General features: G+C 40.7%; 1 protein-coding gene across 3 annotated transcripts in view; it reads right to left on the reverse strand.

The window, feature by feature from the left end:
- Nucleotides 1–1,048: 1,048 nt before the first annotated feature.
- Nucleotides 1,049–14,286, reverse strand: part of SLC25A13 (solute carrier family 25 member 13) — a 184,268-nt gene continuing 171,030 nt past the window's right edge. For all 3 annotated transcript variants that reach the window (XM_042966782.1, XM_042966774.1, XM_042966784.1), the window contains 4 exons: nucleotides 13,674–13,812; nucleotides 2,937–3,095; nucleotides 2,753–2,843; nucleotides 1,049–2,224 (listed from right to left, as the gene is read on the reverse strand). In XM_042966782.1, the coding sequence (XP_042822716.1) occupies nucleotides 2,038–2,224; nucleotides 2,753–2,843; nucleotides 2,937–3,095; nucleotides 13,674–13,812 (576 nt within the window). In that variant the 3' untranslated portion in view covers nucleotides 1,049–2,037. The remainder of the gene's footprint in view (nucleotides 2,225–2,752; nucleotides 2,844–2,936; nucleotides 3,096–13,673; nucleotides 13,813–14,286) is intronic.

Below are 14,286 nucleotides of genomic sequence, written 5' to 3' on the forward strand. Positions count from 1 at the left end.
GCCCTCAGCCACAGGTAAATAGAGCAACAGCTCCTAAAGAAGCGGGCAGCGCAGTACACCTTTTCTGAGATTTGGGTCACCGTTTATACCGTGAGAATGTGATCTTCTACAAAATTCCAGCAAGTGCAGGAAAAGTAATGCCAAGATTTACTTACACTCGGGGACTTTTGTCTGCATTCAGAATGCCATATAGCTCGAGTTGATTTGGTATTGCAACACCACCCACATTTCTAAGACGTATTTGGAGTTCTGTGCCTGGTCTTTGAGATTAAAATATAAATATCACTGGTCACAGTGAGTAGGGATTGGGGGGAAGGATGGGTAGACAGAGGGAGTGGTAGGGAGGGGAGCCACATATGTGTTTGTCCTGTTTCTGGTGAGGAGAACAAAGCTTTTGTTCATTTAGAATAAAAAACCAGATTCGTGGATGGTGTTGATGTTCCCCAATTTTGAATAATATCTTTTAATGTCAGCCTATTGACCTAAAGACTGAGACTGACTCATGGAGGGAAGTTTGGGAGTCTCAGAAAGTTCAAAGTGACTGCTCTTAGGTCACTCAGTAGTCTGAAAGCCCTAGATTCTGTTCAAGACTAGCTTCATTCTCCAAATGATAGTGTTGGCCAGATAACACCCAATGTCAGATACAGTGATATCTGGTTTTCATATGAGGAAGAGTCAGAAAGGTTAGAAAATGCAATTGTCATTTCATGCCAGTTTTCATGCCCAATTTCCAGTGAAACTTCCAATTAATATTATAAAATGAAAATTTATATTGATTCTCATGGTAAGAAACTGGCCCAAAGCACCGGGGATGACTGGAGAAAAAGTGTCAGCTGAGTTCCTTGCTTATCGAGGGTTAAATGATGTTTCTTTTACTCACTCTGAACATCGGCATAGTGGAAATCAGGCTACACATTACCTTGAAGGGCCAGGAGGATATATCCACGCCAATATGAATAAAACCACCCTGAAAATGAAACATATAGAGTCCAATAGTGACAATTATTAGTCATTCACCACGTGACATACACGAGAGCAAACAATTCAATAGCTTTAAAAATAGTTTATTTCCTCCTTCACAAACGCTTGAGCCTTCTGACCATGATGCAAGGCACCACAAATTAAATAAAAACGTGTATTAGAATATATTTGTCTTACACATGATTCAAGACAAGTGGGATTTTGAAAGCAAACAGGTGTCGACTGCTGGGGGCAGGGGATGGGGGCAGTAAAGTAGGTATGAGTATGAGGGATGTGCCCTTCCCTGCAATGTTTCCTGAAATAGGCAGTGATCATCACACTGCATCATATGAGAACTTGCCCCAAATCAGCACATCCAGGAGAGGTACTGCGTCTCATAGTTTCTCTGTCTATAGAATAAAATACCAAAAGGACTTCCCTGACTACAAAGACATCTGTCTGAGAAGTCTTGGTACCACTAACAGAGTATGATATCTTCAATGTGGTTTTCGTGACACCAAAAAAAAAAAAAAAAAAAATGGTTTCACATAAAATCTTCATAATATAATCCATGAACAGAATTCGTACATGTTTAAAATCTGAAGCCAGGCTGGCTATTTCTGATAATTTTGTTTTCATTTCTTCCAGTGTTTTTTTATTGTGATAAATATGTACCCAGCTTCCTACCAGCTTAAACATGCATGAAGCACTTTGCTCTGAGCACCATGATCGCCATTCAGTAGTCTCTTTGGGACTATAATCCTAATCTGAGGAGAGCAGCACTAGTTTCTATTCAGACTTGCTCCTTCTCCCCAAATCATGTTAGTGTTGACCAAATCCCAGTAAATGTCAGCTATAAACAGAGATGTGTGAGCAGAGGCCCAAAGAATAATTAGGAGTAATTTCACAACGCTCTGGTTAAGAAAGCACACAGAAAATGAATGATTCCACCTTATAAAAAGACTCGAATTTAAACAAGAGATGGAAATGAAAGGAGGCAAACACTGTTTCCATCGGAGGTGAGGTGTTCTCTACCACAGTGGACAGAGCTGCAGCCGCACCCTGGGGCTGCTCCCACTACGGGCCTCCACCGGTGACCTCTGCCGCAGATGTGGACGGCTTGAAGACAGGTAGGTACAGTCCAAATTTGTTTTCGATCCCTGCAAACGTTGCAACGGCCAGTCTGTAGCCTCCAACGTGATCAGGATTGGGAGCGGGCAGTACGATCCTGGATTTAGGAACCGGTTCCGATCCTATGGGTTTCCTAAAAGGAGAGAAAACAGGATGAGAACCTGAGTTTTGTATCATTCTTATCTCGGTAAAAATAACATTTAAAAGTTGTTAAAATCTGCCTCATATAAAGAAATTGTGGAGCTCTAGTTGGTTGTACGTTCCCCTTTGAAATGTGTTTGGTTACATGATTTCAGTATTTTCCAACATCTTTTCTTTCTTTTTTTTTTTTTTTATGTTTATTTATCTTTGAGAGAGGGACAGAGAGACAGAGAAGGTGCTGGGGAGGCACAGAGAGAGGGAGACAGAGGATCCAAAGCAGGCTCTGCGATGACAGCAGCGAGCCTGACTGGCGGGGGGGGGGGGGGGCTCGAACTCACGAACTGTGAGACTGTGACCTGAGCCGAAGTCGGACGCTTAACCGACTGACTGAGCCATCCAGGAGCCCCTTTCCTACGTCCTTTCTACTTCATCCTTAGGAATTAGATTAATGCACCCATCTTAATAACGACAGGGCACTGGAAGAGCTGAAACTTAGCTGCAGATCTAGCAGGATACTTACACGCCTCCAAAATCAATGTAGAACCATCGCTGCAGCAATTCGTACGTCAGCAAAGTTACACCAAACTGGGGTGAGGATCGAAACACACGAGCTTTGAGAAAATGGGGAAATAATAGATACAATTAGATTTTTCAAAAATTTACCTGATATCAAAGGTTTAGTTAAGAACAAATTATTTCCATACCACCAGCTCCTTTCCACAGAGCTTTTGGGCCTTCTTCCCGCAGTATCTTCCTAAAGCAGTCCATCACCCCGCTGTAAGTGGTTTGGCCAGCCCTGGCGGCCACCTGTAATCGCGTCTTGATAACATCAGCAGGGGTCACTAAAGATGCCGCCGGCATACCTGCAGGAAAGGCACCACCATCACAGTCTGGTCACATTCTCACTATATAAAAACCACTGTGCTTTGAACTGCTGGTCGTGGAAAGAAAGTTAAGAGTCTGATGAAATCAAATGCCTCTTCTGCTGTCCTCTGGGAAGCACGGCCAGGACTGTCCTGTCTGCAGTGATGGAGGCTCCTTAAGACTCTCCTCACCTCCCTGCCCCGAACCACTTTGGGAGCTTCATATTTATTAATACTTTTAAGGAATGATTTGTCAGTAACACTACTTCAAGTGGTTGAGAACAAATGGAGAAAGGCTGTTTTTTTGTTTTTGTTTTTTTTACTTTCCCATCTAAATCAGTCACTTGCAAAGTTATTAGGTCCGATTTTCAGAGGTGAAGTTTGTTATGTGTTTCCTCTTCATGCTTTTCTGTGGCTGCTGGCAGTCACGGGAGGTGCCTTCGTGCACACGTTCAACCACCCTTTACCCACCAAAGCCTAACCTCTCCAGTTACACCAGAAAAAGACTTCAGTGAGGGCTGAGGGCTAAGCAAACTGTGTGTGTGTGTGTGTGTGCAGGGGGGAGGAAGGGGGGTGGTGATCAGAGGTGGAGACTCCCATAGATAACACTTCAGGATTCCTTTTTCCTAAAACTGACATCTCCAGAAAAAATATTTGACAGAAAGCTGAAAATTTATACTGGCTAATAATCAATGAAAAAGGAACAACAACAGCAACAAAACCCTCCCAAAATTACCAGTGGGAAATTTTTCTACAGTCATTTTATCCAAAATGGGGCAGCCCATGTTTAGATTTTTTAAAAGCGAGACTGTACTCAGAAGACACTGTCTCTTATGGTTTTATTACTTTTCCATTATGAACCTATTCCAAACCAAATTGGTCAAATGCAGATGCATAAATCTCCTTTGCTTTTTTTAAGGCTTAATAATTCTGTAAGAATTTCTGTCCAAACCAACGTGGTCTGGCTCACAAGTACATCTCATCCTTCTAACAGACAGCTTTAAGGTTACAGCGTGTGTGTGTGTGTGCGTGTGCGTGTGTGTGTGCACGCGCCTGGGGAGCTCTGCACAGCACACATCTGTATTTATCCTACTAAAGGTACAGCTCTTCCTCCATCTTCACGGACCACCTCACAAACTCCCAACGTAAGTAACTGTTTTTTATAAAATTAATCACATTTGTTGCATGTGAAAAAGCTCACTTATATCCAATGCTTCACTGGATAAGTCATACTGAATTTCCTATTAACTTGGAGGAATTATTTTAACTTTGAGCCAGGAATTTATCCTCCAACATAATGGAAGGAAACAGGAAAAATGCTCAGAAACCCGCTGTGTTCACACCACCCGTTACGTTTTACTTCCTGGTTTAGAAAGAGGTTAGCAAGGCTGTCTGCTTTCAACATGTAGTAAAATGCTCCTTGCAACAGTGGGCAGGGATGTCAGAGTGACAGGGGACATACATAACATCAGTAAAAAAGTCTCCTTCAGTTAGTTTTCATAAATAGCTCCTTGTTATGAAAAAAGAGAGAAGTACTGGGGGGCAGAGAGGAAAGATTCCGATTATGAAATAAATATGCCAAAAGAAACGTGTGTAAGATGCTTAGCAAGTTCATCTGGCAAGACCGATTGGTGGTGGTGGTGGTGGTGGTGGTGGTGTGTGTGTGTGTGACAGGGACAGAGAGAGAGAGCTGGGGGCTGGAAATACGGCAGCTGCCCGGGACTCTCATCGTATGCCATTCACCCTCACCTCTCCCAGGCTGACAGCTGGGAGGGCCTGGGAGTTACTGTGGATGGGATTTCTGATAGAAGACTAGTGAAACTAACCTGGAGAACAGCCTTATGTTGCTCTGAAGCAAGGCCAGGAAAGCAGTATCTACCAGAAAGAGCTTGGCCACCAGAAATCTGTTGATTTTGGTGGCCAGGGTTGGCAAAGACTCTGAGTAAATTTGCCTGGTCTCTCCTGGCTTCCAAAAGGCTAAGACAACACTAACCAAGAGGTCTCGGTTTCTCTACTCCCAAACATGGGGGAGCAAGTGGAGGCTAGGAAACAGAGAGGCTTCGTCTAGGCTCCTCAACAGCAGCCTGACGGATGCTTCAGTAATGACACAGATGATGAGACCTACCTACTACCTCTGTGACAAGAACAACTGGGGGTGTTCTTTAGCCAATAAAAAATTACAACGCTTTAAAGGGGGCCCAGCGCCTAGAGAGCAGAAGTTCATTTATAATAAAAAGAAAGCACAACCAGCAAAATACAACTTTGGGGCAAGGCAGCCTCAATTTTCATAAATATCCCATTAGTATTTGTAAAGAATGTGCTTCTCTGTTTATGGGATACGAACTTTTAATATCTGTTTATTTTGGATCAAGGTGAAGGGATTCACAAATTCCCTCCTCGTCCTTATATGTAATATCTATTTGATGGATCAGCTTCTAAGAAAAGTGTCAAGATTTGGAATGGGAATATATCGTGTTCTTATCATACTCTTAAGCTGAGGTTTTATAAAACAGTATTAGGTTGATACTACATAGGGGTTGATGGCAATATACCATGAAAGGATTTTAGTTTAAAATAGAACCAGAGGATATTAAAGGAGGAGATTCTCAGGCATGCTCCCTCAGAAGAACAGAACTTGAGAACAGATAGACCCAATTTCTGGTCTACTGCAGCTTGCCTCAATTTATGTCTTTATTTAGGCAGACACTATCTGCTTAGTGAATTTTATTTTTTATAAGTGCAAAATAAGCCTCTGTGCTTCTAAGTGCTATTTTTAAACCCTGAATTCCATTCAGTCTGACATTAATATTGCTAAACTTGCTTATTGTTGGTATTTTCCTAATACATATTTTCAACCCGTTCTCTTTCAGTTGCTCTATGTCACTGTTTTCTCAAACTCCAGATGACTAGATTTCCTTTCACAACTCGTCTAGAATAGGCATTTGTTTTTTTACTAGGGGCACTGAATACATTCAATTGTGGTTATAATTGTGGTTATTAGACTTATTTCTGCTATCCAATATCGTGGTTTTTATTTTCTGTTTCTAATTGTTCCCCTTTTGATCTCTACCCTTACCCAATTTAAATATTACATACATTTATCACACAGTACACTATTTACAATATGTACAATAAATGTACATTTGCACCCTTTGCCAGCAAGCCCTTCTTATATAAAAATACATATTATCAAAGTCACCAGTTACTGAAATCACTCTCAGGTTTAACTTTATTTGCTCTGTTTCAAATATCCCATAGTTTTTTCTTCCTTAAATTCACTTTTCATTTTGCTTTAGAGATATCTGTGATGCGTAAACTTTGAGTTATGGGAGAAATGAACTTGAGACCTGCCCCCCTCCTGAACGCTGGTGTGCCTGGGAATGCCATCGAGGTTCCAGACATCCCCTCCTTGGCATTTTAAATTGAAAGGGCTAGGACTGCAGATGAAAACATGAGAGGTGAGCTTTTATTACTGATTTGTTTTCTGTCCTCCTTTTATATTACTTCTCTCTAGGGAGCTCCTATGAAATAGAAGTTAGACCTCCTGGACTAATCCTACATGTCTCTAACACATTTTCTCCTTTTCTTATCTCTATATTTTCGCTCCATATTGTAGTTCTTGTTTCTGTTTTTCCACGGCTTCATTTTCCAGATGTCTAATTTGGACTTTGAGCATACCCATTCTATCATTCAGATGATGCATGGATTTTTAATTTTGGCAATCCTTTTACTAATTTTCAAGAAAGCTTCCTTAAGAATGTTCCTCTCAAATCTCTCTGCAGATCCTAAGTATAGTTCTTAAAAGTCCTCTTTTCTCTGAATTGCCTGTCTTTCCTGGAATTCCTCTGTTTGTTTCTCTTCTTGCTCCTTGTCTGGGGACCTCTGGCTGTCTACTGATACATTCAAGTTCAAAGAACAGACTGATTACCTTAGTGCTGGCTTCTACCACCACCTAGGTCAGTTTCACCGGCAGGTTTCTCTCCCAAATGGGGGGGAGGGCGTTGGGGGCCAGCAATGGGCTTTGTGAAACGAGGGACTCCTGTTAACTGGGGACAGGGGTTGGGGAGGTGGCCTAGCAGGGTTGGGACCTTCCAAGCTGCTGAAACGTGGAGCGCTTCACTCTGGGAGTAGAAGAGATTATCTTATGCTCCTGTTGCGAAGAGCTGCATTCGTTCGTTTGTTCGTTCGTTCATTCATTCATGCATGCATGCAGGCATGCACTCATTCCGTCTGTGGTGAAGGTCTGGAACCTTAAGCCTTACCTGGCTTTTTTTCAGTTCCTTACACTCAGCCTTCTCCAGGCAATTGGTGCCTTTCTTTAGAGAAAAGCCAGGGGCTTTCAGCCTGGATTCAATTGTTGCCCAAAGCTACGTACAAAAAAGGAGTAGGTACAAAAAAGGAGTAGGGAGGACTGAGCTCCACCTTCCTGCCAGGAATTCGGCTCTTTCACTCCCGTTAAAGATTTACCTCATGCCCTCCCCCACTCCTGGTATTCTATTGTTCACTCACTGGTTAAAATTCTTTGGTTCTGCTCTTACCTTAAGAGCAGTTTTTCCTGCCTGTGTTCTGGGTTGTGGCACCCTCCAGTCCAGTTTCTGAGTCAATATGCTTCTGTTTCCTGCCTTCCGAGGACTGGTGCTAATATTTTCTAGTGCCAATACGAGTTTTAAAAAATGTATTTCCCGACATTTTAAGGTATTTGGGTTGAAAGGAGAGACAGATGAATATACTCAGTCTATTACTTTGATTCAATCTCTCCTATTACTTTTTTTTAAGGATCTAAGAATTGTTTTTAAGTTATTTTAACCTTTATGTCCACATAACTAACAAATTTATGTCAATAGTACTTCTCTCCTAACTTCATTCTTTTAATACGTTTGCAAAACCATCCAGACAGTCACACACATACAGCACTTCCATTAACTGTGTATTTAATAGCTTTTAAAGACACTCCTGAGTTACAACTTAATCTAAATTTGATTTATCCTTTATCTCATCACTGTCAATTAAGATCACCTCCAATGATGAAGCTCTAAAATTTGAGAAATACTAGATATCTTTTATTTGATATTATCTGTAAGCCATATCGAAATGCCCTTCGATAATCAAAAAGCAACATGTTCACTGCAGGGAATTAAAACTTAGTTTCTTAATTTCAGGCTCTCTGCTTTGGCTCCTACCTTCTAACGCACAGAGGCATGCTGGCCAATGAACATAAATTCAAATATTGGTTAGGCTTACTCTATCCTGTGAAATAATGGAGATGTTCTCAGTGTTTAAAGATGTTCTGGGGTGCCTGGGTGGCTCAGTCAGCTATGTGTCTGACTCTTGATTTAAGCTCACGTCATGATCTCATGGTCCTGAGACTGAGCCCAGCTTAAGATTCTCTCTCTCCCTCTCCCTCTGTCCCTCCCCTGCATGCATGCTTTCTCTAAAAAATAAGTAAAGATATTCCCAGTTTACAACCATATACATATATCTGAAAAAAAAAAAAATCAATATTCTCCAGGTTTTGAGATATCAAAAACCACCTCTGTTAAAATACTACTAAAGCAATCTAACTTCAGGTCAAATAAAATTTTTAGAAAAAGACAGTACTTACTAAATACTGAAATTACTATCAAAACATAGAAAGCATGATCATATTAATTTAATCCCAGATCCATCTTATTTATAATACAATTATTCAACAAAAAAATATATGTATTCTGTGTAGGAGATATTTTATATAAGAATACACATAAAAATAGTAGTAAGACATTTTTGTGTTACAATAAAAAAGTCAGTGGTCAAATTGCTATTTGTGCTTATTTTGAGATACGCGTTTCTCCTTTCTCCTAATGACAAAGATCACCCTGACCCTGGGATAGATATACTTCCAGGGATTCTGCGCATTCTCCACCAGTACGTCTTCTACCTAGGAAATGCCTTTGTTCTCACTGGCATCCCCAAAGGGAATGCGGGGGCCTGATCCATCTTCCATACACCAGCCCACACAAGTGTGCATTTTTGTGTTCACTGCCCTTAATGATGATGTTGCACTGGGCACAACACATGTATAAACAGAAGTGTTTTTGCCCTTCTCCACACTGAATTCTGTGATCTGGCCGCCGAGCACGCCAGCAAGGTTCTACACTCAGCAGCTGGTTGTCCTGCTTCCTTCCATGACATCAGTAAACTGCTTATCACTAGATACAGATTTTTATGTTCATCTTATAACAAAATACATTACTTATTAATTCAGATGCATTTTTAGGCATTTTTTTGTTTGGATTTGAAGCTAAACAATCATGTGCAAATAATGCTGATTTCATTTCTTCTTTTATAATATTTATGCCTCTTACTTCTTTTTCCTATTTTACTACCTTGGCTGGAACCTCCAAAATAAGCCTGAAAAACAAGGATGATAGAGATATCCTTGTCTTATCCCTAATTTCAATGGGAATAGTAGTTATTTGCCCCTGGCTTTTGATAGATGTTATTAAGAAAGTGGTTTAGTTCTCCTTATATGGTTTATACAGATTTGTGCAATATGCAAGACCATCAAGCTTTGAGGCTAATATGTTCTTTGAAGAAAAAAAAAAAAAACAATGGATGACAGTCTGTCTTGTATTTTTCCATCCTATAGGGAAGCAGATGGATAATAATGAAAGTAAAGTGTTGCACTCAGCTCCCAAATGACTCTCAAATGACCTTCACCTCCTGCATTTACACCTCAGCCTCTGTTCAGTCTCCTTGTACATTACACAGAGCTGATGGGTGTAACCAATAGGATTGTGTGGAAGTAAAGGAGTGTGACTTCCAAGGTTTGGTCACAAAAGACATGGCAGCTGGGGCTTTGCTCTCTTCCCCTGTCTTCTCTCCCCACCCTGGTCTCCCGGTCTCCCCTTTCCCTTCAACCCTCTCTGAGCTGGCTCCTGGGGGGGGGTGGGGGGGGAGTCAGTCACCTTGTCACAAGAACATCCAAGGTGACCTACAGTGAGACCATGTGGCAAGGAACTGAGGCCTCTTGCCAATGGCCATGTGACTGAGCCACCCTGAAGGTGAATCCTCCAACTTCAGCCGAGCCTCTGGCTGACATCTTGACTGCAACCTCACGCCAGACCTTGAGCTAGAGGCACTCAGATAAGCTGCTCCTAGTCCACAGAAACTGTGAGATGATCAGTGTTTGCTGTTTCCAGCTGGTCAGTGCTGGGGTAATCTGTTATGCAGCAATAAATAACGAACAGAGAAGGTATCTGAACAACAGCTCTGAAAGATGCTGGGACAGCTGCACCGCTAACAAGGCAGCATGGGGACATAAACCAGTTCCAACTTCCAAGAATAATGTAGTAATGCATTAAAAACAGTCATGCTTTTTACCAGCAAACTCACTTTAGAGAGTCTGTATCTCCAAGGAAAAAATGTCCCAGAGTAGGGGAAAAGCCTTTAAGCACAAAGATATTTTTTACAATATAATACATTTAAATTTTTTTTGAAAAAAATTTAAAAATCTAAGATTGAGGGTTAGATAACTATACGACAGTTAAAAACTATGTTTACAAAGTTTTAAAACATATAATGTTATTATTGAACATTTAAAAATACTTATTATGTGCCAGATACTTTCTTGGATCTTTCCATTTATTAATGTGTACCTACTGACCTCAAAATAACTTTATGAGACTAAGACCGTTCTTCACCCATGTGTAGATGGGGAAACAAGAAGAGAGAGGTTACAAAACTGCAGGTCACACAGTTCTAAGTGGGGAAACTAGAATTGGAATCTGCCCAGTTTGGCCTCACAGCACATGCCATTAACCATTGTGCTGTGATGGCTAACAATGCTTCAGCCATGAAATTAAGTGAAAACCACATATCCACAGTGTGATCATAGTTAAAACTATGCATGGTCAGATACCACCTTACAGCTGTCAGAATGGCTAACATGAACAACTCAGGCAAAAACAGATGTTGGCGAGGATGCAGAGAAAGAGGATCTCTTTTGCATTGTTGGTGGGAATGCAAGCTGGTGCAGCCACTTTGAAAAGCAGTATGGAGGTTCCTCAAAAAACTAAAAATAGAACTACCCTACGACCCAGCAATTGCACTACTAAGCATTTATCCAAGGGATACAGGTGTGCTGTTTTGAAGGGACACATGCACCCCCATGTTTATAGCAGCACTATCAACAATAGCCAAAGTATGGAAAGAGCCCAAATGTCCATCGATGGATGAATGGATAAAGAAGACGTGGCATATATACACAATGGGGTATTACTCGGCAATCAAAAAGAATGAAATCTTGCCATTTGCAACTACATGGATGAAACTGGAGGGTATTATGCTAAGCAAAATTAGTCAGAGAAAGACAAAAATCCTATGACTTCACTCACATGAGGACTTTAAGAGACAAAACAGATGAACATAAGGGAAGGGAAACAAAAATAATATAAAAATAGGGAGGGGGACAAAACAGAAGAGACTCATAAATATGGAGAACAAACTGAGGGTTATGGGAGGGGTTGTGGGAGGGGGGGGATGGGCTAAATGGGTAAGGGGCACTAAGGAATCTGCTCCTGAAATCATTGTTGCACTATATGCTAATTTGGATGTAAATTTTAAAAAATAAAAAATAAAATTAAAAAAAACCCCAAAACTATGCATGGTTAAAAATGATGCAAGGGGGAACAAATTAGCAGAAATGTTAAATAGGATTATCTTAGAGTCGTGGAGTAACAGATAGTATTTTCTTATTTACCCTTTCGGTTACTTTTCACACTTTCCAAGTGTTTTACAATTTAGCAATATTATTTTCCTAATCATTAAAAAAAAAAAAAAAAAAAAGAAAAAAAAAACTGAAGGAAGAAAATAAGCCTCCAAAGAGAAAACAACAAGATCAACAAAAAAAACCCCAAAAACACCTGCTAGTAATTTCTACAGCTCTGGTAGCATGGATTACCTAGGAAATTCCTACCCAAAGATAAAATCCCTTCTGGGTGGCTATCTGCCTTCAAGAGAAGAGTACAGGCACTATTTCTGTTATATTTTGGAGAGAGGCCTAGACTTTGATCTTGAGCTCTAATACATATCCTCTGATTTTACAACTGATTCCTGGAATAATTTACAGACAGATTCTCTTGATTTTGATGTAATAGTGGCCAGTGTTTATTGAGTATTTACTATATGCTAGGCACTATGCTAAGTCCCTCACATGGGTGTTCTCACTTGTATCTCACAGGCACACTCTGTAGTCAGTACACTTATCATCTCCATTCACAGCCAAGGACACCGAGGCTTGGGGTAGGTTAGGTAATTTGCCCAAGCAGCACACTACCAACAGGTGTAGCAGTTCTCCCCAGTAGGTCCTACCTTATTTCAAATAAGTTATTGATATTGTACAATGTACAAAATGCACTGCATTATAACCTTTTGGTTCAGAAAATATTATCATGTATACACATGTAAGTGACATACAACAGGACACAGTCAACCAATGGCTAAGTTGGGATTAAAACTGGGAATTCTATATGATAGTCTCGAAGTCATTATTTTTTTCTTGATAGAGGTAGAGTGGCCTTGTACAACAAGGGTCCCTGAACAGCCAGGAAAGGACAACCTTGCCTCATTTACCAACATCACTGCCTTTGAAAGAAAAGGGATTAACTAAGAATTAAAGAAAAGCTCCATGGGTTCCTGCCTTAGGGGCTTCCCAGGTTAAAGGCAGGTCCACAAAACAGCAAACAACTTCTCAGATCAGGGGCTTGTTCTCCTGAGACTCAAGTCAACAGCTCTCTGGAGAACAACACCTGTATCAAAAATGTTTGGACCCAGGCATCCCAGGACTGCCTTAGGGTTTGTTAACTCATTAAATGTTTGCCACCACCTGGAGAGCGAATCCGGATTGTTCCAGCCTTTAGGATCTCTGAACCAGGGGCATCAAAGATCCAACTGATTCCTGCTGTGGCTATAATCAAATTTCCTCTGGGAATTTACATTGGGCTGTAGAGGACAACCTTCCCCCTCATCATCTGTTTTTTTTGTTTTTTTTTTTTTTTTCTATTGACATAGTCACTGTAGCACTAAAAACAAGGAGAGTCATTTCCCTCTGGGATTCAATGAACACACACACCCTGTTCCTGTAACACAGCGATGAGGAGTCAGTAGTCAGTACTACGTCACTTTTATCTAGATTCTGGACAAGCATTTACGTACCATTTCAGTTAGACACTTTAAAGCACAATGATTCAAATTTGTAAAAACTTTCAGCTAAACAGTCATCACTGGTATGCTGTGAAGTGGAATTATGAAACTATAGGGAACTTGGAATTCAACAATGCCACAAAATGCACCAAATTTTCCTGGACCTTCCTGGCAAGAAATTAAGCTTGCCTAATCTGGCACCAAATTTTCCTGGCAAGAAATTAAGTTTGCCTAATCTATTCTGCCAGAAGGTTAATTTCTTCTCCTTTCTTTTCAGTAGCCATTCAAAGCAATCTGTAGCCTACCTCAATGTGCCCAATCAAGAACTACAGGCAAAAAATTCCAAGGTAGTGACATGAGAGAGGGGAAGAACAGAGCCCTGTAAGGGCCACTCACCAGCTATGGCGCCAGCCAAGAGCAAGCTTCCGGGACTAATCTGCCCATCTTCATTTGCAAAGGAAGCCTTCACATGAGCATAGCACGGGAAGTAGATGGCTGAGAAAGGAATGTCCCGCAGAAAGCATGCTTTGGCACCCTGTACATTTGAAAAGGAAGAAAAACCACATGAAACACATATCCCATTGAGAAGATCAAGCTTTTCTGGAACTTACCTCAGAACAAAATATTCCTGGAGAAGACCAAATTTGTACTCACAAACTGAAAGGGGAACAGAAAAAAAATAACCCAAATTCTGCAAGTAACAAATCTGAATTTTGTTTTTCAAAAATAAAACAAATTTCATTGTGCAGTGTGAGAAAGAGGGAGACACTTCTTGTTTATTGCAATGGCTAGATTTTGATTAAAACACTTTTGGAACTCTGCCTGCAACATCTCTTTAAATCCCTACCGATGGCAAGTCAGTCGCTGGCATCTCAAGGAGGGTCTGTACTCAGAAGATGGACAGCAAAAACCAAGAGGCCCCTTTGTTTACATACTAGGAAGCAGACAAATTATATAGGTGGCAAGGGAAGAGGTTTGTTCTTTATATTGTTTAAGACTCTGATGAAAG

This window comes from Panthera tigris, chromosome A2 (genome assembly GCF_018350195.1).
Source record: "Panthera tigris isolate Pti1 chromosome A2, P.tigris_Pti1_mat1.1, whole genome shotgun sequence".
Lineage (NCBI taxonomy): Eukaryota > Metazoa > Chordata > Mammalia > Carnivora > Felidae > Panthera > Panthera tigris.